Source organism: Cavia porcellus, unplaced genomic scaffold, assembly GCF_034190915.1.
Source record: "Cavia porcellus strain 051 isolate PalLab524CR breed Dunkin Hartley unplaced genomic scaffold, mCavPor4.1 scaffold_2, whole genome shotgun sequence".
Classification (NCBI taxonomy): Eukaryota; Metazoa; Chordata; class Mammalia; order Rodentia; family Caviidae; genus Cavia; species Cavia porcellus.
The window spans coordinates 145998942-146026724 of record NW_026947485.1 but is presented as its reverse complement, the minus strand read 5'-3'; the positions used below and the strand labels follow the sequence as shown (position 1 = coordinate 146026724).

The window sequence follows — 27783 nt, the reverse complement described above, 5'->3', positions numbered from 1 at the left end:
TGCCTTTTACCAAATAACTAATTCTTAATAAAATCCAATTTTAGCTGTTCTCTCTGGAAAGGAGGAACTACAAAAAAAGTTTAGGGAATTTATTTCTGCAGGCAATAAACAGTTGATATGATCAATAGATTGCCTTTATGATATTTGATGAAGTGACTTACATTCAACAATATAAAAAATAGAGAACCAGTATATGATAGGATTACAACATGGAAAGGATGGAAATCTCAAGAGTAATTTGAGGAGCATTTAATGAAAACACTTAACAACAATAATAAAGAACTGAAACTGTTTTTAGTAATAATCCGAAAAAGCAGAGAAACTGGGAATAGTTTCTTGGAATAGAAATTCTAGAAATTTCTACATTAATGTGTGTTGATTCTTGCAGAGTCTTCTGTTTTATGAGGAGTGGCAGCTAAATTTTTATGCACAATAAAGAATAATTTCAAAAGAAAGAGCAATCAATACCAGAAAAGAGGTAGGGGAGGTGTGAGAACACATGTGTTATACAGGAAAGAAGGTGTTGTATGATCTGTGAATGGGTGTAAAAACAAGAAGGCCATTCTTGGATAACATCTAAAAATGAAAACCAGCCTTTAAAGTATGATGTGAAACTAAAACAGATATATTTGTGAATGTTTTGATGCAAAACGATGTGCAAACATCAGCATGAATGTGCCACCCCATACAGTGAAAACACAGGGGATACAAAAACCTTAGGTGCAAACAAGGGGGTGATAAATTAGAGTATCGTAACAGAAATAACTAGGTAATTTGATGCCTACACATTCTACACTTTCAATTCTAGCATAGGTCCAGTAACAGCAATGACAGTATCCACCTTCAGCCCAGAAAAAATGTGTAGTGAAAATGTTAAAGATTTAGGATGGAAGACAATCAGATGGGATATGGAATATTCTTTGCCAGAACTAAGTTGCACAGAAAGCAACTCAAAAAATTCTTATATTAAGTAAAGCAGAAGTTAGAGCGTGCTTCCTGACCATGTGGATAGTTCGGTTGTAGGCAACCATCAGGTGAATGCAGACTAAGTCAGAGAGTGAGTAGCTGTTATGGTTTGGATCTTGCGTATCCTCCATAGGCTTGTGTGGAATGCTTGGTCCTCAGTTGGTGGCATTATTGGATGCAACAGAACTTTTAGGAGGTGGGGGCTAGTTGGAGGAAGTTGGGTCACTTAGGGGCATGCCCTTGAAATGTCCGTTGGAATTCCGTCTCCTTCCTGTCTGTCCTTGCTTGCCTGCCCCCATGGTGAGATGTGTGGCTTTGTTTACCACATGCTCTCCACCATGGTGTTTTGCCTTGCCACAGGTCCAAAGTGATGGAGACCAAGCACCCATGAGGTAAAAATCCTGAAACCATGAGTCAAAATAGATCTTTTTTCCTTCAAATTTGATTATTCTCAGGTTCCGTGTCACAGTGGCAGAAAGCTAACACAGTACCCTACCAAAAATTCACAAAGTATTTGGAGAAACCTACATCATAAAACAAAGAAGACTAACTCAGAAAATATGAAATATGTTTTTAAAAAGTATTTGATAGAGCAATTAGGTAAAAACTTTATATAACATTATATGTAATATATAATATATAATCAAAATGAGAATGATTTTATTTTAAAAGAATCACTTAGCTGTTTTAAGTTTAAAAATGAAGTTGTTGAAACTAAAGAAAAGGTTAAAAGAGACTAAAGAACAAGAAGGATTTAGATGAAAGGTAAATAAATTGTGAGCTGAGTAATAAAACGAAGGGACTCTCAGTACACAGCAAAAAGAACTAAGAAGGTGGAAAATACAAATGAAAAGTGGAGGCACGTGGAGCACACACCCCAAAAGCTTAAATGCTTATCTGAAAGGAATGTCAACAGGATACAAAAAGGAAATAAAATATTTGAAAACATAACATCTGAGGATTTATGAGAGTTGAAGCAATGTATAATTCATAAGTATGTAATTGTCACAGGGAAATATTTAAAATATACACACTGAGATACACAGAAAAAAAGTTAGAAAAACAAAGATAAAAAGCAAACTGCACAAGTAACCAGAAACAACATTGGAGTAATGACATCAATTGTGAAAAGCAGATTGAGCTTAACTTTTCATTACAGCTCTGGTTACTGGACAAAAAGAATCAGTATCCCCTGTAATTTAAAACTAGAATTTATTTTCCATAGAAGTTCTCTCCCAAAACTCATCAAAAGATTTGTATAGCAAGTAGAAAAATAAACAATATTAAAAGAAATTAGTATAAAATCAGTGATGAAGAAAAATAATGAAATATATGTCATTAAATTATTTTGTTAAATATACTAAATTCTAAAATATATGAATACCATAACTGATAAAGGGAAGGCGAACTAGGAATGGAAAGAAATGAAAATAAAACAAAATGTGTAATAGTGGGATTATTTTATTGGAAGTCTAATATAAGAAGAATATTCTCCAATGTGGTATTTTAAGGGTGTATGAACAATAAGCGGATAATAAAACGATACTCTACGGTAATATATGTGCATGTGAAAATTTAAAATTCCAGATGCTGGGTTCTTGCTGCCAAATAGGGAGGAGGAACTAGAAGGATTAGACATGGACCAATGGGCAAGAATGAAAATTATCAGCACAAAGCAAAGCATTTAAGTTGCATTCTTCACTGCTTGAATGTTGAACATGTGACTGTATTGTTATACTGGTGACAATACACTGCAGGGTTTAATTGTTTAAATTACCTATAATCCTTGCCCACGCATTTGCAACTACTTTCAAACTCTAACCTATGCCACTCTCTCATTCTGGATAAATTACAACACTATCTTCAAGAATTGCTCCCTTGTCCTCACTTCGCAGCACGTATACTAAAGTTGGAATGATACAGACAATATTAACATGGCTCCTGTGCAAGGATGGCTCACAAATTTCCATATTGTTTCAGAATACACGGTGTCTACCTCAATCTCATAAAGGCCATCTATAACAAACCAACAGCCAACATTATACTAAATGGACAAAAACTGAAAGCTTTCACTTTAAAATCAGGAACGAGACAAGGGTGTCCACTATCACCACTCCTATTTGATATAGTTCTGGAAACACTAGCCAGGGCAATCAGACAAGAAAGAGAAATAAAAGGAATAAAGACAGGAAAGTAAGAAGTTAAATTATCACTATTTGCAGATGACATGATACTTTATATAGAAGATCCAAAAAACTGCATTAAAGGACTACTAGAGGTAATAAACAAATTCAGCAGTATAGCTGGATACAAAGTCAATGTGCCAAAATGAATAGCATTCCTGTACACAAACAAAAACTCACCAAGAGAGAAATTATGGAAATATCGCCCTTCACAATAGCATCCAAAAAAAAAAATGAAATACTTAGGAATCAAGCTAACTCAGAATGTAAAAGACCTATATGCTGAAAATTATGCTATGTTGAAAAGGAGATTGAAGAGAATATTAGAAAATGGAAGGATATTCTTTGCTTTTGGGTAGGAAGAACCAACACTGTGGGAATGGCCATATTCCCCAAACTATTATACAGATTTAATGCAATCCTAATCAAAATACTATTAACATACGTCACAGATCTAGAGAAAACACTCCTAAAATTCATTTGGAAACAGAAGAAACCTAGAATAGCAAAGGCAATTCTGGGCAACAAAGGCAAGGCAGGAGGCATCTCAATTCCTGACTTGAAACTATACTACAAAGCCACAGTGATAAAATCAGCATGCTACTGGCAAAGAAAGAGACCTGAGGATCAATGGAACAGATTAGAAGATGCAAGCACAATTACAAAACCCTCAGCCTTCTGATATTTGACAAAGGGGCTAAACATGTTCACTGGAAGAAAGATAGCCTCTTTAATAAATGGTGTTAGAAAAATTGGCTCTCCACATGCTGAGGAATGAAACTAGATCCATGCCTATCACCATGCACCAAACTAAAGTCTAAATGGATAAAAGATCTAAATATTAAACCAGTAATACTAAATCTACTGGAAGATGAGGTAAGTAGAAGTTTTGGAGACATAGGGGTAGGCAGAGAATTCATGAACAAAACGCAAACTGCACGGAAAACACTTCAAAGAATGAACAACTGGGATCTCATATTATTGAAAAGTTTCTGCACTTCAAAAGAAATCACCAACCGAGTGAAAAGAAAACCCACAGAAGTATAGCGAGCAACCCCCAGAGAAAGGGCATGTATCCAGAACATATAAAGAATTGAAAAGCATCAAGGCCCCCAAATTCAAATACCCTCTCCAAAAATGGGGATCTGAGATGAATACACAGTTCTCAGATGAAGATATACAAATGGCAAATAGATACATGAAGAAATGTTCACCATCACTTTTCATTCGAGAAATGAAAATTAAAAGAATGGCTGTTATGAAGAAATCAACAGGTAACAAATGTTGGTGAGGCTGCGGGAAAAAAGGAACACTGCTCCACTGTTGGTGGAGGTGTAGGCTGGTGCAGCCACTATGGAAATCACTGTGGGGATTTCTCAGGAGATTAGGATTGGACGTTCCGTTCAACCCAGCTATTCCCCTCCTGGGTATTTTCCCAGAAAAACTGAAGAGATCATATCACAGTGCACCCATGTTCATAGCAGCACTATTTGTAATAGTTAAATCTTGGAAAAAACCAAGATGCCCATCAACCACAGAGTGGATGAAAAAGATGTGGTATTTTATACAATGGATTATTACTCAGCTATAAAAAACATGAGATTGATGCTTTCATAGGCAAATAGAGACAACTTGAGGCTATCCTCATTAGTGAAATAAACAAGAATCATATTTATAAATATCACATTGTGTTTCTAGTGTAAAAAGTAGTAAGTAACATAGGAATAATAAAACCCAAAATGTGTAATTGCTATTGTAAAAAAGAGAGGAAAAGAAAGTGCTCTAAAGGGTATAATTGCATGACGTTTAAGTGTATAGGATTGATAATCATATCACTAAAGTTTTGTTGGATAGTTGAGCAGAACTGTTTGCAGTCTGCTGTTTTGAATGTTCACTTTGTATGCTTCACATTTGTAACTTAACTATTTCTAAAAGGATGATATGTAATTATTAATTAGTGATTTCTTACTTTTTTGAAATTATGTATTATTTCTATCCTTTTTCTGTTTTGTTTTTTTCTTTAAATAAAAAAAAAATTTTTTTAAATGTTCCCCTGCCGTCCGTCCATCAGTTTGTAAGATTCAACCTGCGACTCTCAATATTGTCTTCTCATAAAGACATTCTTTGCATTATCATCTGTTCTTTCCTTTCCTTTTCTTTTTTAGGTGAAGCTCACTCAGATTTTGGAACAAGTGTTTTTCCTAAACTGATTTATTTTGTGAATAATACACAAGCTGCCAATGCCTATTAGTTGGTATCTTTTAACAACTTTAGTTGTTGGAATCTTAGATCTAGATGGATATGGAATGTACTAGTGTTCTCTGTTTCTTTAAATTATTATTATTTATGTTTTCAGTGATAACCTATCTTTCATTGTCAGTTGCCATCAACTAGATATAATGTGGGTTTGATAAAAACTCAGTACTAAGAGAAATGCTATTTCACTAAAATACACACTTGGAGTTACTTCTTCATTTCAAAAATGTTAAAATGAGAGAAAGGATTGTTATTTACAATTAAACATATTTACCTTATTCTTTTTAGATTATACATAATATGCAACTAAAATTATTCGAAGTAGAGCACAAATTTAATCCAATACAAAATGCTGTAGTTAGCTATGAAGTGCCGAGAAAGAGGCTTGGCAGACAGTTGCCTTTTCTTGAAGGTAACTGACCAAGTATGGGTTTCTTATTCCAAAAATATCTTTCACATAAAAGTGTCAATTACCACATTGCCATTCTCAGTCAACAGAGCCGGTGTTGGGGGAGGATTCAGTAAGTTACTGCCTGTGTTGTAGTTTAGGGGAAAGCTGCTGGTCTACTCACTGGACCCTTCGGTGATGCTGCTGGCGAAGGAGCTCCCTCCGGCCGAGCTGCACCTCTTCTGGTCCTTAAGTTGCTGCCTCCTCCTGGCCCATTGGTCAACTGCATCTTCCTGGGAACTGTCGCTGGTTCTTCCTCCTCTCAGAGCCAATTCCTGGGACAGCTTTCGAAGGCTAATGATTTCTAGATTCTGATCTAGATTAAATCACATTAAGTATATGAAGATAGAGTAGGGCATATTCACTCAAACATAGAAATCACAGATCAGAAGAAGATTGTGTTCTATGTATTCATGATTTACTTGTGAAACTTGCATTTATCTAGAGAAAGATTAAATTTACATTGTTAAGAGGGAGAGAGAGTAAATGAATAAGGTGCAGTTAAAATAGATTTATATAAGAAAAGTGGGGATTACCAAAGTGGGCTCGTAAAATAGTATTCCTTGGGTATCAGTAGTAGGTCTGTTACTACATTAGTTACTGGAAAGGTACAGAGTACCCTTAAATTGTTAAATATATATGCTGAATTCCAAATAAGAAGAGATTATTACTTAAATGAATTCAATTACTACCCAGGATAGTGAGTTTTCTATTGAACTCTAGTACTTATAGTTTCAATTCTAATGACTGTATCTACTGTAGGTATATAAACTGTATGACACATTTTCTGTTGCATGTGTTGATTCAAAACAATGAAAAGAAAACTGCAAAAATACACGAAAGCTTTGCTAATATTTGAATAAATAATGACTTGAAACACTACATAGTTCTGAACTGCTTGTTCTGTCATCATAAGGGCTAGTATAGTGTATTTCTATAAGAAAGAAAATTAGAAATAAATGACTGCAATGTGAACAAACCTTAAAACTGGCTGAAACAAGTAAAATAGAAAGAAAATCTCAATAGGAGAACGTGCAATACTTAACATGTAGTTTGATGGACCAGAATTGGTAAGACTTTACTTGATTTTATAAGTAAATAGATTTAAAAAGAGATCAACTCTTGACCTTTAGTTTTATTCTATTTCTAATATCAAATGAACTTTTACAATTTGATTTTTGTAAAAATCTAATTCATTTATATCAAGATTTATTCCGAGAACTATTTAAATGGATGTATCTTTGATAAATTACATTCTTCATTTTTATATGTAATTATTAATAAACCACTTGTATAACAATTGAAGTCACTTGTCAGTGTTAAAGGAGCAGTGAAGGGGAGAATTGTTACTCAGCTCTTCCCAGTTTTCTGTAACTGTCTTTCATTCATTCCTATTTCCTAAGAAATAAAAGGATAGCAGCAAAACAGCACCCATCCTATAATATTTAGCGCTCACTTTCTTCATTCAGATTTCCACGGTGCTAGTGATCAGTGCTATGGTGATGAATAAGGTAACTTTTGCTCTATGAAATTTTACCGAGTAGTGAAACTTCAAAAATGCCATGGCACTGACCACTGGCTATTTTTTCCAAAGTCTGTTTTACTTTCCTCATCTTTTGAGAGAGAGTCTAGGTTGACCATGAAGGTATACACACATGTAAGAGTGGACTTTTGCAGTCTCATTTCACATTAAATGACAATTATCTTTAGAAACTAATGGAGTGAAGCTGTCCTATCAGCCCAGGGAATTGTGTCACATAAAACCTGGTCATGAGGTATAGTGGGGAAATATTTACTCTGGAATTTTCTTATATACTCAAGTTAAAACTAAATATAAGGCTTATGATATGCCTTTAATTGTAATTTGAGAATTGCTGAACTTCCCACCCAGGTACAAATCTTCACCATTATTGTTTTGCTTGGAATTTGTGATGTCTTGAACTTGCAAAGCATATAGACATGCTTTGGTCTAACTACTCTCTGTAAGCTTTAAATACTTCTATAAAATTTCTACCAAGTAGTGATTCAATCTAAGCTTGAAAATTTCCTAAACTCAAACTTACTACTGATGAGTTAGCTTTATTCTTAAACCTCAGTTTGACAAAAGTTTTTGTGTGATTCACTGAATCTATATCACAACAATGTTCATATACATATCAGCCTTTCAGGAGATGTTTATTGAGCTGTTTGTGGAATTAGGGAATTTTCTGGGGCTGAATGCAAGCATTCCAGTCTCTTGAAGGACTCTTAAAATGTACATTGTCATTTCATTGAGACAATGTGTTAATTAATTAAAATATAAATAAATAACAAGAGCGATGCTTTTAATATATGTGTCCTTCCAAAATTCGTAAGTTGTGACCTAAGGTGAAATGTAATGCTTTTAAGATGCTTTTAGAAAGTAAATTAGTCTTGAGTGCCTTGACCTCATGCAGGAGGCTAACAACTTTTGAAAGTACTGGAGAGGACCAGAAAAGTTCATTCTATTTCTCTGCCTTCTGTCATGGGAGAACACAGCCACAAACTGCCGTCTTGGTAGCAGCAAGGAGACACACCAGGAACCTTAATTTTAAATTTCTCAGTCTCCAGAAATGTAAAAAAAAAAAAACAAGTTTGTTCTCTTCAGAAAATTAGCTGGTCATTGATATTTTGTTACACAGCTGCATGAGTGACCAAGACACCGGACATGAGTGTGAGAGTGGAAGGCTGCCACATTCAAAGCCACAGGATGTAGAAAAGGGAGTGGGAAGACCTAGAAAAAAACACAGATCTGGAAGGACCTCGCGGGAGAAAAAGCGGTCACAGTTGGGCCCTGCGCTCTGATCTTGTGCATGTACCAAGAAGTACAAGTGAACAGAAAGTTCTCTTTTACCATACATCAGCTCATTAGAAATAATCTAAAAGTCATATTCCCCTACAAGAAAAAGGACAATGTTATACTCATGTTTTTATTACTAGTGCTGGGTGCAATACTTGTGAGCGCAAACTTCTCCATATTTCTATCCCTTTCTGCCATGGAATATTTCTTAGTCTTGCTTTTTTTTTTTTTTTAAGGGATTTAGGGAAATAAAATACCTTATACACTGCATGGAAATTTTGTGTCATATTACCTATGAAAGTTTATTATATGTAAATCTGTGCCATATAAAATATCACCTAATCCTTCTCATTATCTGTCATTTTCTCAGGGTGGCCTGCTTTTGGTTTCCTCATTAAATTTTTTTTATGATATACAATTTCTAACTCTTTGGCATAGATCTTACAGATATATTTCAGTCTATTTGTAGCTGAAGGCATCAATCCCTGAGCAACCCCCACCCCACACACAGGCTTTACTGGGAGAGGAAGAACTCAATATTGAGATTTTCAGGAGTCAGACTGGCATCCACTACACCACACTGGCTCTTGCCACCTGCCACACGTCACACCCACCTCTTCTTACCATCTAGTTTAGAATACACTATGTCTTTTAAATTTTATAATCTGGAAATTCATACATTTTTAAAAATCCAGGTATCCAGCTACCATGAAGAATCAGAAGGCCTGACTGAGCCAGACGGTCTGCCCCTGCCTTTCTATTGGCTTTCTCTGGCTCACGAGCACTACGTATGTTCCCACATGCAGCCTGCTGGACTTCATGGACAGTAGACAGTCCATATTGTGACTTCTAATCTAGTTAAATAAAAATGTATGCACATGATGGAAGGCTCTATGTATTTATGAGATTCAGCAGTCATGTCTGAGATTCTTAATCTAAAACACTTGGATAGATTATGAAGACTAGCAGGACCCTTTGAAAAAGGTAAGCATAACTTTGCACCTATATCAGATTTATAATTGCTGGTCAAATGGCCCAAAGATGTTGGAGTTCTTCAGAGTAATCTATGTTCTTAAAAGTTTGCATCATCTAGACGTGAAGTATTGGTACCGTAATGGCGATAGTGCTGAATAACGCATGTAAATACTCACAGCTCCTAAAGAGTCAGATTTGTGTGGATTTATAGATCTATGCATTTAAATGTCTGTTCTACAACTATTATAATTCCTGAACTGTTTTCATGTGTGTTGGTATATGAATAGGGCAAAACACAAACCTCACATGCCTTCCCTACATTGCTATTCACAAATATTTATTAAGCATCTCCATTACAGGACAGGATTGCCAGTGTGTGGATGTAAAAATGATAAAAACAGAAACACTTCATGCCCTCAGGAAGCCTACATCATAATGACAGGAGACAACACGAGAAAAGAAAAACAATAATCATAGCATATATAAAAGGGAAAAAATGGAAAATGGATAGTTTATCTGGGCTGCAACACAGAAAGCTCAGATTCAGTTTTTCTTTTTAGCTTGAGAAGGCACTACTGAGTGTGCTACACGATCAAAATTTAAAAAGGCATGAACGTGTGGACATTTAGGGAATAACTGACCCAGACAGTGGAGCCCATGAAAAAGGTCTGAGACAGGATGTTGGCTGAAAGTTTATAAGAAATCCATGGAGCAATGTGGCCGGAACATACAGATGGAGGGGAAGAGGACTATAGGGGCACGGGGGACAGCTGTAGGAATAGTCTTTTAATGAACCAGAGAAACATAGGGAACAAGTGAGTGGAACTGTTTAACAAACAGGACAATTTCAAAGTTCACTGAAGTGTAATCTCAGCTGTTGTTGGATTCTGGTTTGAATTACCAATTTTATAAGGAAATGCATCCTGTTAGGAAAGGAGATACATTTCCTTATAGAATGCTGGTAGTAGAGCCATCCTAAGAAAGACATTGAACCAGGTAAGTAACCATAGACTGTAGCAAAAGTTAGGATGAAAGTCACTTATGCTGATGTTTATGGTACGTAGGCACTGGGAAGAGTTCACGCTGGTGAATGGTCTTCACATTAGTGTGTTCATACGGAGCAGGTGACTATGGTTTTTGTACTATTTTAGGGCATTTCTTTTTAGACAGCGCTTTCCATTTTATTTCAATATTTATATAATAGATTTGGTTGCTTGTATTTCATTTCTTTTAAATTTTAAATAAATGTTAAGCAATTGATTTTTGCTCTTACTTATACATTTTTTCATTAAAGATATAGAGCTGAAACACCAAAGAAGAGATAGTTTTCTGTTAAGTTTCATCATTCCAAATTTCATTTCTGAGCATGTTGGGAAAGTTACAGGCACGAGAGCAGGCATTCTTACTCATTCAAGATGTATTTTAATTTACAGCATGAGACAATGCTAACCTTAAATCTAAAGTAATTGGGACTCATTGAGAAAAATGTTGGCCTTGTATGAAGTGAATGGAATGATACTGTGGTAATCCAAGACTGAAAAACAGACAGTATTATTTTGCACTTAGAAAAGAGTTTCTATCCTAATGTTCTTCACTCTGGAGAGCTTCTGGGTTCTATCAATGGTTTGAGCAGGGCCAACCAATGCACAAGGGGGATTAGAGGTCTGCTAGAGGTTGAAGGCCCTATAGACGGCTCAGTCAGGATAAGCCATGGTTGTTTCTGTTTTTTGTCCTTTGCTACAATTACTATTCCACACAGCCTCCTGGGACATGCAAAAGCATGTTTCTGCAACACCACAGCAAGGTTTAAAAACACATTTTATTACAAACATACTCTTCCCATTCTTTGAAACACACTTTGCTTGCAAGAAGGAAAAAATGGTGGATTATTTAAGAGTGGTAAAAGTCTAACATTTCCTATAAAATTGATTTGGCAATACATCAACCTTTTAAAGAGAAATTGATTTTTTTACTTTATATTAAACTGCAGTCTTAGTGATTTTGCTATGCACTATTTATGAGTGGAGTGGTTGATAATGTAAAGAAGCAGACTGAAATATTCTTGCTCATATTCATCTAATTCTAAAATACTCACTATATCTTCAACAATAAAAAAAAAATCCCAGGCAATAAAAAAGTCCTTACCGTAAGATTTTCCAAGGCTCAAACATGTGATAATACTGAAAGTCAAACATTCTGGATAGCCTACCATCCCTTTCAAAGCGCTTCTACTTCTCAGGCGACAGCAAAATATCTATTTGGTGACAGTTATTATCCTTTGAGTCATATTTGTCCTCACCTTCTTCAGAATTTGGTCTTCTTGCTGTGATCTTTTGGTATTCTGCTGGCTCCTGTGAAGAACTGTTTGGTCCAAGGTTCCTTTCATTGTGGTTACCATATTGATCTTCATCCCCGGGTAGCATTTTCTCAATAAGAAACAGCTCATCCGTAGCAGACATGGTAGAGTTGGACTCAGCAGTAGTTAATGGAAGGTCTATTTGAAAACAGACTTCATCATGAGTCTCGCTGGAGAGGTCTTCAGAATCTCTGTGGAATGCATTTATTACCACTGATGTTATCTGACACTTACCTTTTTCATCATTTCCCACAGAATTGGGTGACTCATTAGGGTTTCTCGTTCCCAGAGGACAGTTAGAATCAACTGTACCTTCTTTATCATTTTGAGTAATTAATTTTCTTTCTAGTTCATCTGTTACGGAAGCCATGACTGGCCCTTTTGTTTGGCTGGGGGTTGCCATCTCTGGTTGATTTGCCTGTATCTCCTGTTGGTCCATTTTTACAGTTCTGTGGCTAATGCTATGGAGCAGATTCCCAGCATCTAGGATGCTGCAAGATACAGTTCTGAGTGTTGGACTTTGTGTACTCTTCCTTTCCACTAATTGCTCTGTGTTTTCATAAGTGTCACCATATAAAACGACTCTGTCAGTCATATCACCATGGTCTTTCTCATGGCCTGTCACTAGCTCAGCACAGTGGGTAAAAGAAAATGTGTTTTCTAGTATCTCTTTGGTGGCCCAGTGAGATGGACTAAACAAGGTAGAAGGCTTCAGATCATTTTGGCTGGGAGGGAATGAAACATCTGAGTTCTCACAGTCTTCTGTAGGTGGACTTTTGCTGAATTTGCAGTTGACATTGGCTGACTTTTCTCCTAAGAGCTGTGTGCTTAGAGAAGACAAAGGACCGAAGTCAGACTCTGAGCCTTCTTGAATGGGAACGATGTCAGTAGTGGAACTTAGCAAATGATTTCCTTCTGTGCTTTGCTGTGTATTTGAGTCTGCTGTGATAGTTCCAGAGACATCAAACTTGGACTTTCTCCCTGTATCCCCATCCTTAGGTTCTTCAGAAGACATTTTGCTTACATCTGTCCTACTTAAACTTGTCGTCTGTTGGGTGTCACATGAAGTAGGACAAACATTTATGTGAAGAGTGTCAGCTGCAGAGAAGTGTAACTTTTGGGAAGAGTGCTGACTAATTTTAGAGACCTTTTGCTTCAAGATGGTAGATTCTCCTTCAGAACCACCTGAGCCTGAAGACAATGAGTCGGGCTTGCGTTTGTCTTTCTTAAGAGTTGAGGTGAGAGAAACCACAGCTATGTCAGAGTTCTCCTTCTGGGCAGTGAACACATTAGGAGGGGAGTCATGCAGACAATCTGCGTTTTGGTGCTTATTTTCCCAGATCTGCTTTCCAGAGTGCTTAGCACTAGAATGAGAAGGAGACCTGGAAGGCTCTTCAGTGGCGTGGTTGGAGGAAATGTTTCTGTATTTGTTTATCCTTCCTCTTCTCTTAGGATGAGTTATGTTAACTAAGATATTCTGTTTCTTACTCATGAATTTAATTTTAATTTCTTTTCCTACAATGCTTACTTTCAGGGAGGGGCTCTCAGTTCTGGCAACTTCTCTGTATTTAGATGAAACTCCAGATTTTAATTCTTCTGCCAATTTATTACTATGTTTAGGAAAACATCTTTTAGCTGGGCAGCATTTCCAGATGTGTCTGATAGGAAACAACTGGTGACACGCTGGACATCTCTTTGTTGAGAACCGTGTACCTGTTTTACAGAAAATGTTTTTCTTAATTTCTACTTGTACTTTGAAAGCTCCACATTTTACTTCTGTAATAAATCTACCTTTTTCTGGTTTAAAACCTTCTGCTGTGCTTGGGAAATCTGGTAGTGTAGTTTTTCCTGATAATGATTCTCCACAGTCATTAAATATGACCACGGGTAAGACTTTCTTTAGTTGATGAGAGATGGCCAAAGGAGGATCATCATTTTCTTTGTGTCTATGTGTTTTGCTGTCAGATGGAGACTGTTTCTCAGCTTTTGGAAGAAAAGAGGAATTCTGCTTTCCGTTCACAGAATCGGACATCTGTTCACTTCCATTTTCCTTAGATTTCCCTAATGGTAAAACAGTCTGGTAAAACACAGCCTCTGAGGTGTCTCCTTTGACTTCCTTTTCAACATCTTTTATATTTTGTTGGATTGCATGACCAGAAGCCTGAGATGTACCTAGAGGAAGAGGTAGAGAGGAAGCAAAAAACCAAAACAAAACAAAACAAAACCAAAAAAAAAAATCTGTAACTCTTAGAGAGCAGATGTTCCAAATTCTAAAACAAAATGTACTAGTCTCTGTAAGTATTTTAGGCAATAATTTTTCATTCATTTCTAGCATGTTGAGGTATTTCTCCCCAATATTCACTTCTAATAAGTGTCTTATTTAAAATTATTAATTCTCTTAAATGAAGACTAACATATTTTAGGAAACAAGGATTTAATTCAGCTTTAGTTAAAGCAACAACTTTGAAAAGTAAGTGAAATGAGAATTTCAAAAGACATATATGCAAGTAAATTTTAAGTGTGACCTCATAATAAAGATCAAGTTATTATCCTGATCAGGTATTTGAACATGGTGTCATACTACACGCTATGTGGAACCCCATATCATTTGAGATGGTAGCCCCCAGAAAGAAGAGAATAAGCAGGATGGGAGAGAACTAAGATGGCTTCTGGACAGCCTTTTAAGCAGGTCTGATAGTATCCTTTGGCTCAGGCTTCTCACAGGACAGCTTCAGGAATGTAAATGCCTGGGGCATCCAGACAAGTGACATCAGTCAGGGATGCAGCCGGTTTACAGCGGCTCTGCCACTCAACTCCAACCAAATTGTCCCACAAGAAGGAAATACAGTATCGCCAAATCCTTTCATTTTGCAAGACAGAGCCAGTATTTGGCTCTAGAACTAAAGTCTGGAATTAGAGTCTGAAGTCTGCTACTTTCTAAGGGTTTGCCAAAGTTTATAAAGCCCTGTTGTGGTGAAGTGGCTGTATATGTCAGGGTCAGTTTTGGCCCAAGGACTGTCACTTTGTAACCTGTCCTTTGCTTTATAAATTTTAAATATTTTGTTGTGACAAAGTTGAGCCTGACCATGAGACATCAGATCCTGTGGCAAACAGGCAAAACTCATATTCTGTTTTAAACAACATCTGAAAGAAATTGTTTAATAAGGAAAAAGAAGAATGAACAAAAAGTAACTAATAATGTCATGGAAACTGATGAACCAGAAGTCCAAAAGTATTTTAAATACGATAATGTTAAAATGAAAATGATTATAAATGCTACATAAACATGCTATTGATTTGACATGACTTTATATGTACTTACATACTTTATATAAGTATTTATAATTGTATAAATATAAAGAGTAAATAAATTTTACTTAACAGAAAAAAGAAAAACAAGTATATTGAGGTGTCTCACAGAATCTGACTATTCAGATTTATCTCTTTTCTAGCTTGAAGGAAGAGCATCTTTCTTAACAGGAGTGGAAATAATTTCCAGTAGGCTTGGTTACAATCTGAGGGCTGTAATGCAGGAGTCATGGAGAAAAGATATGGAGGCCTATCTCTCTAAAGTCCATTTATAATAGAGTGTGGACTTGATAACAGTCTATAGACTGTTGGACTGATGGACTGCCTTCTGGAACAGATTACAATTTATTCCTAAAATAACACTTTCGTGCCAAGAGCAGTTCAGTTCATAGCCTCTTCTAATTTCACAATTTTATATTTTATAGTCCCTTTCAATTGACTGTATTGTAATATCTGCAAGGGACAAGACAATTGTAATGCACTGATTACAGATTTTGAGAATGGGACTCAATAATTTTTTTAATTTAAATTTCACTATTTATGCTACATATCTTTTACAATACAAAGCCTAAATATAATAACAAAATAGGTCAAATTTCAAAATCATGGTATGTATTTGTATATATTTATCTTTCTACTTTTAGAACCATCCCTATGATAAAGAATGAAGTAGACTTGGTGGTATTTTATTTTATAGATACTTTAAAAAGTATTAAATTGGACTTACATTCTGTAGTATTCAAGATTTTCCATCTTTTATAAGCTTTTCTTCTTTTTTTCCTCATTTTGGGAAGCTGTGGGTCTTCAGAATTTACTGCCCTTTCAAAGCATCAAATTTGAAGTTATTTTCTACTCATTGTTTATATTCAAACAAATTACCTCTTCAACTCATTTGGTAACATTTTAGCATAACATACTGACCTGGTTTCTCCACGGTATTCACACATTTTATTGTCATAATTATATTTTCTTTTTCTCTTGATTTCCATTCTATTTGGTGCATTGCTACATACCTTATGAACATTCAAATGTTATACATAGGTATTCATATATATGTATTAACACACAAATCTGTAGCCTCTTAGGATGCAAACTGTAAACTTGTGTTGATATTGTATGTTGTATTTTTCTTATCCCAATATAAACCTGTAATTTTCTGTGAAGTTGACCTAAGTAGTCTTGCTAAATTAAGTGTGGTAAGGAGATGGGTTTTCTTCATTACACTATCATAATTCACTTAAACATTATAAGATTGACTTCACTCAGTGGCAGAGTTGGCAACTCTCTCTAAAAGATGAATCTTTTTACAAATTGTAATGCGAGGGGCTGTATTCCCTATCGCTGTCTCAGGTAATGGGAAGCGAAAGGAAAGACAATTGGCAGAAGGCAGTCCTCTTACTTGCTAGGTATCACCCTGAATAGGCACCTGCCCATGCTTAGAGCTATGTCATATTCTTATTCTACTTGCTTTGCTATATTAAAAAGATTGCTCTATCTCTAAATATGCAAGGGAAACAGCTTTCCACAGAAGCATTTTCTTTGGACGATATTTGGGCAAATGGTACTTTTGGATATCTTGGAGGTGAAAAGCTTAACTTATACTTGTTTTATGAGAAATTTAAAAAGGGGCATATTTGTAGTCAGTTTGGGTAAAAAAAAATTCTTGAATCCTTCTTAACTAGTTCATTTCTCTTGTTAAGCCCCTCCCATCACAGTATCTATTGATTTCAAATCCTTTGTATTTCATAAACTCTCAGTCTTTTTTGAAACTTTGGCCATGTTTCTGACATAGGACAATTGATGCTGTCTTGGCACTTTCCATCCTTTTTACTCTCTTATTGCACAACTAAGTCCTTATGGCTGAAGTGGAAAGCAATAATTCTTTCTTCTTAGGTCAGTGTGGGGATTGGGTTAGTTGGAGGATTACAAACACGTAATTTAATATCACTTTTATCCATGTCTTCCATGTAATAGGTTTTTGAATTTAAAAAATGCTTCAGAGGCACTTGACTAGGTTATAAATTACTTCTGTGTGATTTCAGACACTGAACAGAAAACATTTCCTGCTTCACTGTGTTCAGTGGGGAGCACTTTGCACTTCCTCTTGGAAGACCTGGATCAGTGCTTAGTTAGCAGGTCCAGTAGTCTCTGAGATGTCACACTTTATTTGATGGTTAAATTTGATCCCGTTAAACCTTGATTGGCTTGGGAGCTATCCGGGGACTTGGTGGAGCGCCACTTCCGGGTTTATTTGCATGGGTCATAGAGGTGTAAATATATTTGGTCCCTTTCACCTTTGCCTCCAGCCACTGTTGCCCTGATTTGCTTCCTGTTTGCCATGAGGTGAGCAGCTTTCCTCTTCCACAGCCTTCTGCCTTGATGGTTGCAGCATGGAGCAAACCAACCATGGACACAATTGCCTGGAACTGTGAGCCAAATGAACTTCTTCTCCAGTAGCGGGTGTCAGATGTTATGCCTCAGCCATGGGAAAAGTGATAAACAGAGGCTGAGTGTCTTTCAACTCTAAGACAGAATGGTAAGATCTAGCTGACAGAATTCTTGAGATATACGTGGTTCCCAGTATTCTTTTTTTTTTTTTTTTCCTTTTTTTCTTTGTTTTTTAATAGTGCTGGGGTTTTGGTTCCCATAAATCTTAACCTCTCATAGACTCTATACACACGTCTACTAAAATACACACATAAATAGCACTCAGAACCACCCACTTTGGGGAGACTGATTATCACATCACATCTGCCAGTGAGTACTAAGGTAAGGCTAACAAAACCATAAATTCTCTTTTGAGCTAAAAGAAGTTTTCAAGGTCACCTCATCCAAAGATCTCCTTTTACAGGGGAGAAACTTAGACCTAGACTGCCCTTGTTTCCTGTATCTCATGAATATTTGCAAATCAGGGCTGGAACCCAGCCTATTAAAAGTTTGGCCCTTTGTGAGCAGACACACCTCTTATATATAAATGCCCTGGGACTCTTTCAACTATAATGAGAAAACTTTATAGGCAGTTTGCATTTTAACTCTTACAGAGCAAATTTTGTTCCATAAATTCAAATGTACTGTTGCATATGTACATCACATCTAGCACAAGGCCTGATACATAGCAAGGACCTAATAATTATGCATGGCTAAATGCCTTAGATTGGTAATACCAATATGTTGCTAATTATGTTTTTCATAAAATGTTTCTAAATGTATTCTTTACTTTTGCTAATATTACATATACATGCACACTACATATTTATTTTTAATCCAGAAGATTTTGCTTTTAGCAACTCAGTCATACACACTTTTCCCCACTAGCTATTTCTCCTCCTCTGTACTTTCATAAGGACTGCCGAAATCGGCTGCTGGCTGTACTTGGAATCAATACCATAAGTTCCATGAGTAGCCTGGGGGGGTAATATCAATTCTACTTCAACTCAGTGTTAACAAACATGTCTTCTTATTTCACTTTTAAATATAGTACAGCTTCAACCACATTCTCTGAGCTGATCTTCAGCAAAATGCGGGGTGGCAGTAGGTATGCAGTGTTTCTCTACCCTCTTTTGTCCCTTGGCATCCTCTTTCTCCAACATAAATCATTTATGCTCCCCCCGGTCTCTTCCTTCTTTTCATAGTGTCCTTCCAGCATGAGCAAAACACAAACACTAAAGATAGTTTTTGAAACATGAAGGAATTTGATTTTCCAAAATACTGTAAAGTAGGAATCTTTTGGAAAAATCAGAACGTTTTTGGATTTCCTTACAGTTGGCTTAGAGTCTTCAATTTTTAATTTCATACAGAGCCAACATAATCATTCCAAAGCTTCTCTATAACAATTACATAAAATTTGTATATTTCCTATCTCTAAGACAAGTGTGGGCTACTCTCTGTTCCCAGTCTCCCCTCTCCTCTTCCCACATTCTGGAGGAGGAGTTTGAGACATGTCCTAGGAAACGAAAGTTTTCTAATATAAAAATTTATCAATTTCTTTGGATTTGTATTGTGATCTATCAAATCTTACTTTGTGCATGATGTAAGTATCCCTGGACCATTTTCCTACAATTAATGTCTCTTTTACTGCAATATCAATTTGTGCTCTATTGTATCACTCCATTTACTATTACATGTCTCTGTTCATGGTGACAGCAACACACCTTACAGGCTCTGTCCACATTTTCTTACTCCATTCTCTCCTCCCAGTTTTCCCCAAGAGCTCTCCAAATAAGCTGCTAGTCCAGCACGCTTGTCTGTGTCACTGCTACCTTTCTGACTGATAAACTCAAGAGCCGGTTCTCTGTTTTCATTTTATTCAAAATCTCAGCAGCATTTCCCATGCAGTGCTCTTGTACCCTTCCTTCCTTTTACCTCCATGGAGCCACCTTCTCCTGGTTCTGTCCTGCTCTTGTAGCCTTTGTCTTTTTGCCAGTTTTGCTGGATCTTCTCCATTCAGTCTTTAATATTGGACATCTTAATGATTCCTTTTACTTCTTCTCTTACTGTCTTCCTAGGAAATCTTGTTTCTATACTGTTACTTCCCCAATCCAAGGTATTATCTGTCTATCTATCTATCTATCTATCTATCTATCTATCTATCTATATCTATAATATGTATTATTAAAATAACTTTTGATTTGTTTTGTTACTTCTATATTATATACTTCGATTGTTTACAAAGTAGCCAGATTGATTCTTTAAAATACATATAAATGAAGTCCTGTGATTTTCCTGTATATTCTCTTGAAGACTTCTCATTTCACTTTGAAAAAAATTGTAAGCATTTTTTTTTCTTTTAACACAAATGCATACGATTTAACTCTATCCACAAGTAAAGTATATCACCACTACACCCTGGAAATACATTAAAGAATCCATTCTACTACAGATTTCCTGGATTTATATTTTTCATAAATGTTTAGTTGTTCTGTGCAAAATTGCAATAAAGGCTAGGAAAGTTACTATGATTGCTATTATATATCAACTGAATTGTGATGCCTTTATATTGAATTTTATAGATCTTGTTTCCAACTAGGCTTTGACTCATTACTATAATTCACGAAAGAACAAGGAAAAATGTAAACAGGAAATACAATATCTTTCTACTGTGGAATTACATAGTAGTACCATTTTTCTGAGAAAATTGTTGGAAGTTAAAGGTATTTTGAAAGGTATTGTTAGAAAATTTTACTGGTGTCATTTTTTTGACAAATTACTTAAAATTTATCTATTGTATTGTTAAGCTGAAACGTATTCCTTGAAACACAAAGATAATGCTCTATTACTATTAAAAGGAGAACGATTCACAAAAGAGTGGATAATGATCACTATTAAAATGCTAGGAGTAGATTAAATATGAAATAAATTCAGATTCCTAAATGCTCAATTTCCAAGGTAAGCACATCATCTAGTTTTCTTTGCAATATCCATTGGCTTCATTTTTCTAAAGTTTAAAAAAAAATCTTAGTTTTTCTTATGACTTAATTTTCTTGATTTTTAACACAAAGCCTCTGTCTCTACTAAATTTTGAATGAAAATTCATACATGTAAGGCAAGTTCTGAAAAGTTCAAATTTAAAAGCATTTGTGGATAAAATCTAAAAAAATTCCTTTGGAAGCGTGTTTAAAGTATAAAAACTTATCTTTTATTATTATTCCTAAATTTGAATAGCATGGAATTTAAGGTATATTTTTTTTCTAAAACTTAAAAAAGTGTGCATGAAAAAGAGTTATGCTAGCTGTGTCAGTAATTTCCACATACCAATTTAGCCCTGTACTCAGATTACATGGGGACAAAAGGATAAAACTTCAAATCTGGGACTTAGGAAGTAAATTCTTAGGGAATAGATTGTTAATGTCATAAACTAAGCAGCCTTAGTTATGATCACTTAGGGGTGTTTCTATGCTTACTGAAAGTCTATATATCTTTACTTCCTACTGTTGAAAAACATGAAAGAGCAAATACATTTATATCAGTACTTGCATCCATATATATGGAAAAAAACTTTATTTCATTAGGTTAAATTTTTTAAATAGAACACCCAAGGATCTCATCTACGGGGAGTGATACAGCTTAGTGGGAAGGCATTTGACTAGCATGATTAAGGCCCAGGCCAAGTTCACCTTTAATGCTACGAACAAACAACAAATCTCATATCCAGCAGAACCAATTTTTCCTTTTCTGGGGCATCCTGCCTTACTTTCTTGGTCCTGGCACAAAATACCCACCAGCACAATTTAAAGGAGAAGAAGCTTATTTTGGGTCAGTAATTTAGAAGGTTCAGGCTATGTCAGGTTTAAATGCAGAAATGGCATGGTGGGAGGGACCACTCTGGAGAAACCTGCTAATATCGTGGGGTCAGGAAGCAGTGAGAGACAGGACCTGGGAAGGGAGATGCACACATTTATAGGCCATGCCCCTATCTGACCTGCCTCTATCCAGATCCACTCCTTCCTAACATCAAGTCAGCTATAGAGTCATCAGCGGACAAATTCACTGATGACTATAATATATCCCATGATTCAGTCACCTTCCAAACACATGTGGCTTTGGGGGGACACCCCAGATCTAAACTGTACACCCTGGAGTAAGATCCTGAAGTACACAAGGAATATTTATGTTCACTCTCAAAAATTATTCAGGGTCTTTATTGGAACATGATTCTGTTAGGGTCTTGAATTCAAAGGAATAGGTATAAAAAATTCTCTACGCTAAAATATTAATTTGAATGCCATGCCATCATCCTATCTGATGCATAATTGATCAAATATAACTTAATGGGTGAAGCTAATTTTTGGAGAAGAAAAGAAGCCCATCTACCTTCACAAATTTGATCCACATCTCTGAGGAAATAAATTTACATAGATTAGAGGATTTTGCAACTGGAATTTATTAGTATTATTTATTATTAATGTTTTAAGCAACTAGAAAAGTATATTGGTAAACCAAAGAGAAGTGAACTAAAATTTTTTTTTATGGTACTGGGGATTGAATTTAAGGGTTCCTTACCACTAACTCAGCTCTTTTTATTTTTAGACAATGTCTCCCTAAATTTCCTGGACTAAATTTAAATTGAGAACTGCCTGCCTCAGACTCCCAAATAGCTGAGAATACAGGCATGCCGCTGGACCTGGCTGTGAGTTCAGTATTGAATTAAGTATGATATGTTACATAAATACAAGGCAGGAGAAATGTGAACTAAAAGTGAAAATCTCTTCTATGTACAAACTGTCTAATCTTTCTCCCTAATCTTCTTTCCTCCTTACACCAAATGATTTGAATTCAAAAACTCAAGCGAAGTGGATATAGTTGGCATCATGGTTTGGATTGAGAATGTCCCCCAAAGCCTCAGGGCCTAGTGTTTGGAAAGTAGTTAGGCTAAGGAGTTGCTACAGCCGACTCACTGCTAGGAAATGGAGTCTGATCAGAACACACGGGTCACTGGGGTGTGACCTGGAAGAGTGCACCTCTCTCCTGGCTCCTCCCTTTGCTGCTTCCTGGCTGTCATAGCTCAAGCACTGTCCTATGCGATGCCCTTCTGACATGCTTTCCTGCCGTGGAGCTAGGGGACAGTAAACTACAACCACAAGCCAACATAAATCTCTCCTCCTTTGAGTTGCAAGTGTCTAATAGTTGTTCCAGCAACACAAAAAGTGACATAAATGAAAATATAAATAGAATGGAATTTATTCAGAACATTTTTGAAAAATTTAAGATTTTGTCTGGGCAGAGGAGAGGAATCCTGCAGTGATTTGTTTTGTTTCAGTCACCTTGTTTTCTTTCTCTCCTAATTGTTGCAAATTTAGACTTCAGTTGTAAAAAAAATATCATTTTGGTTTAAGAACATATTTTTTTTCTATATTATATGCTTCTAGGAAAAAATCTCAGTAAGAGATCACTTTTTATTTTTTCACAGCCCAACCAATAAAAGAAGCTTTACCAAAACTGCTCTAAATTGCTTTTAGGTGTTAGCTTCCTAGTATCTTTTCAAGTCATGCCAGCCGCGCTTTGTGATAAGAATTTCACAAAACAAATTTGCAGGCAAGAAGTTTAGGACAGGTAATGCTGTCTTTTTCATTGCTTGTGTCTCCTACACTGACATTGTATCTTTAAAAGGTTTTTATGCTTTGGGTTTGATTTTGCCTGTAAGAACTGAAATGTTTAGTAAGCACTCGGGGAACAGTGGAAGAGTTTGGCAGGAAGTGGTTGTTGAGGTGAAGGAGGCATCCAGAGGCTTATTTACAATGAAGTTTCCATCTACAATGTTCCAACATTTGCGCAGCATGTACTTGAAGAAGCACCTTTCTGGGGAATATCTTCCTAGAGCACACCTAGCTCCTTCAGGGGTCCACAGCTGAACCGAACCCACTTTGCTGCAGAGGAAATTTACTTTGGGGATCCAGCAAAAATAGACAAATTACCCCCAGTGAATACAGCCTTACTTTATTTCAGCCTTCAGAGGAATCAATAGAAGTATGGGCCAAAATGTAAGACCCATAAAAGTGAAGACCTTCTCTGCCTTATATTGAGAAATGTTTCCATTCTTAATGTGTGCAAGGAACACAGCAGTTAACACATATTTGCTGTATTAATGAATGAACATGACCTGCTCCATTATTTTCCCACTGTAGTTGTGTACTTCATGATATATCCGTGATACACTGGTGCTTTCATTTCCTCAATAGATTTTTGATTCATTAATTTTTTTGTTTGTTTCATGGTAGGCTACAATATAAATGAGATCTTAGTGTATATCTAAAACATTTAATAACAAGTAATACAAAGGAAATATCTTCATTTTATATCAAAACATTTTACATACTAGCAGTGAGCAATGTCCCCAGGTTTGGAAGATACAGTCATACTCCATGTACTGTGATCATGGTATCATTAGACTAGGAATCCCTTAAGAACTAAATTTTGCTATGCGTTTCCTTATTGGCTTTAGAATGACTGTTACAGTGCAAGTTTAGCTAATCAAATTTGGAGAATGGTGCATGAACTAAATATTACAGGATGAAGGAGGAATCACTCTATTCAATTCCAACTGGAATCCTGGAACTGTAAGATTTTTTTTTAACTGCTAAATATACACAGTCTGTAAGTGTGCCTTTCCCTTCTTGACCCAGACCAGAACAAGGACTTCAGAATCTATCTTAAGAAACACGTAACCAAAATTCACTCAGTTCCATGTTACGTTTTATATTACTCTCTTTGACTATACCATGTAAAATAAGATAATTTCATTTCAACACATGTATTTCAAATAATAAAAAGTTTGCTGGAAAGGCACGTTTCCACTAAGAAAGATTAAAAAAATGAAGCACATATGTGCACTTAATGTATCTTCGATACCTTGTAAAAGTTCCAAAAGAACTGAAACAAAAGTCTAACCAAACACATTTCATGACTGCTTTTCTGACTGAGACTTTGGGTTTGTCATTTAAGTTTTCTAAAGAGGGATGCTGTCTCTTTCTTCATGGAGTTACACTACTTCTCCTCTCCTGGATTAATAACTGTGGAATTAACACCTGCCAAATTTATATAATTTCCTCTTAATTTTTGAAATATTCAATCTTAACCTCAGTTTGAAATAGAATTTAAATATACAGAGTCTCTGTCTTCCTTAGAAATCTCTGTGTGTAATTCCTCCAAAACATGAAATTGCTGTGGCTCAGTGGGGTTGTGTCATTTCCTAGGGGTAGATCTCATGAATTCTGCAGACATTAGAGAGTTTGGGGCTGTTAAAAATGAAACCCCCTTAATATCTTCAGCCTAGAATTAAGGAGAACCATATATAACCACACTGCTAAAGTCTAGAGTAAGAAAAACTTGAAATTAGTGTTAATAAACATTCAAATACTATTACCTAAACAAAGCTGTGGTTTCATCAGTATAGCCTAGGAAATGGCTGTAGGCTACATCTTCAATTTATATAGGAGGATACAATAAACATGCTCTTTAAAACATTTTAGTGGCAATGGTATCACCAGCTAGCGAGCCAACTATTTTTAGCCATATGTAGGGTATTTTGGGCAATGTCACATCTCATTACTTGTTTAAAATTCATAAGTCAAGGTAACTTGAATAACCATGACCTTAAGTTACCTCTGGAAAAGTAATTTGATGAGAATATTAATATAAATAACATTTCAGGGTCTCAAAGAAGTTCCAATCAAAAGATTTAAAAAAGAAATTTTCATTAAGTTTAGAATCACTATTTAAAACATTTTGTGTTTACTTTATTCACTAAATGGATTTCTGTATCTTCATCCAAACTAATAGTTATTTATGAAGGCAATAAAAAAGCATTTATTTTAAAATGTATGCTTGATATCTTGTTATGACCTTCCATTTTGTATAGCTGGAGCTACTGACTCAGTGTAGTATTTTTGTACACTGTCATAAAAACGTTTGCAAACTGCAGTCTGTCCAAAAACTATGCTTAGGATTAATATGCTAGGCTAATTTAATCACTTTCTGATTGGGCTGATATTGGACAGATAATGAAGGGTAGCATTTCATTCTATCTCAAATTTACTGAGGTCTGGAAAGTCTCAGAAGAATGATGTGTTAGTGCATTTTGTGTGGTGTATGTTGAGCCTCACAAATCAGATCACATTCAAAGTTTGTGTTCTACATTTGCAAAACTAACCAGGCACCTCTCTATGAAAGAAGCATCGTATTTGTTGAAGGAGTTCAGAATCTGATCCATCACAGTTAAATTCTTGATGTGTGAATTAAAGACTTATTTGAAAACATGGAAATTGGATAATATTTTTCTCTGGAGAGAAGACACCAAGACCATTTAATGAACATTCTAATAATTTCATCACATGGTCACTACAAATTTATTTGACGAGTTAAATGACTCACATAAAAATTTTAAAAAGATCATTTGCTATCACCTGAGAGACTGTTTTAAAACAAAAGTAGATGCTGGGGTTTTTTAGTTTTCTTTCCAAGGAAAGGATTTTAGGATACTTATAAACACTTATAAAAATTAAATTCTGAGAAAAGGAGATTAAATCCTGAGTAAGGAAGATAAGAAGACCTGGCTGAACCCTTAATGGTGGAGAGAATTTCCCGCAGCAAACATACGATGCCCGAAAAATGTTGGCACAATGATTTAAAGATAAACTGACAGCAAGACTGTAGATAGGTTATTTTACAAAGTTTGATGGGGGACTACGGATATAAAAGATATTGGCCAGAATAATTTTCTTGAAAAATTGACCCAGAGCGCAGAGTAATTACTATTGTTATAGAAAAATACTAAAACCCCCATTACCTTCCTTTTTGACCTTAGATCACGTTTTGGATAATGAACATAGTTAAGAGTTAATTATAAAGTTTGTTTAAGCAAAATTAAGTATAAAATTAATGAAGAAAAACTTTACTAACACAAGCAGATGAAGAAATCATTTTGGTGATGAGTGGCTTTAATGCTGTGAAGGAAACAAAGCAGAACACAGGAATTCAAAACAAGGTCTTCTGCTTAGAAATGAAACTGACCTTTCTTGCATTCAAAATGAATTTCAATTATGCTTGGAAGCCTAGCTTGTCAATTGCATTTTCTTTGCTTTCCAAATTCACAATTTACTTGAAATAACCAAATTAGGATATGGATAATGGCTATTCAAATGTGTGTATGATGTCTTTCTTAGCATAAATAAAAGAGGCTTAAACCCATTGATTATTTAGAATTTTTTTGAATGTCTCTATCCTCTATTTGTTAACAGAGTTAGTTACAAACAGCTGCTGTGTATTTTGTGATTGGAAGGAAATATGGTGCTAAATTGTCTTCAAGTATATAACCTTCAAATAATTTCTCTTTACTATTGTCCTTTGCCAAGCAACTAATTTAGGACATCAAAGATTAAAATACAGAATACTTTATAGCTATAGATATAAATATATAGTCAGCTCACCTGAGTAGAGCCTTCATAAGTCACTGAACTCTGAAGGAAACATGAATAAAATAAAGGATACATTTTGAAAGGCAAGAGAATGAAGCAAACATTTGAGTGTCTTGTATTGTTCTACTTTGGAATGACCAGTGCTCTAAATCCAAAATCTGATTAGCATTGTTAATCTTATGCAGTGTCAGGAATAGTCCATTATCCTGTAATCAGTCTATTATTATCCATATTAATCGTCCTTAATCACTTATTTTTAAATATACTTGAAGTGCACAATGATACACTGTGTGATTTTGTGGCTTAGGAGCTTTTTTAAGGGGTATATACGAAATGCAGACATGATGTTCTAGTGGTAGAGACCAAGTAGGAAAAAAAGCAAGCCAAAAATGAAAACAAAGGATGTAATTGGCTATTTACATGAATCAGGTTACTTGTTAGGTAGTTCATTGACCATATGTGGAAATGGACAGAAGCATAGGATATGGTACAGTTTATAGGTTCTGACTCAGAAGACTTAAATTTCAGTCCCATTTCCATATCCTATGCTGATCTTGGGAAAG

General features: G+C 35.6%; 1 protein-coding gene and 1 pseudogene across 2 annotated transcripts in view; one reads left to right on the top strand and one right to left on the bottom strand.

The window, feature by feature from the left end:
- Positions 1-27364, bottom strand: part of LOC100715200 (uncharacterized) — a 109256-nt gene extending 81892 nt beyond the window's left edge. The window contains exons 1-4 of one of the 2 annotated variants that reach the window (XM_063245489.1): positions 27233-27364; positions 16039-16130; positions 11946-14174; positions 5978-6169 (exon numbers count right to left, since the gene is read on the bottom strand). In XM_063245489.1, coding sequence (XP_063101559.1) covers positions 5978-6169; positions 11946-14174; positions 16039-16130; positions 27233-27249 — 2530 coding nt within the window. In that variant the 5' untranslated portion in view covers positions 27250-27364. The remainder of the gene's footprint in view (positions 1-5977; positions 6170-11945; positions 14175-16038; positions 16131-27232) is intronic. The other variant, XM_063245488.1, reaches the window with a different exon arrangement.
- On the top strand, positions 2847-2942 carry LOC111755144 (U6 spliceosomal RNA; annotated as a pseudogene).
- Positions 27365-27783: the final 419 nt, after the last annotated feature.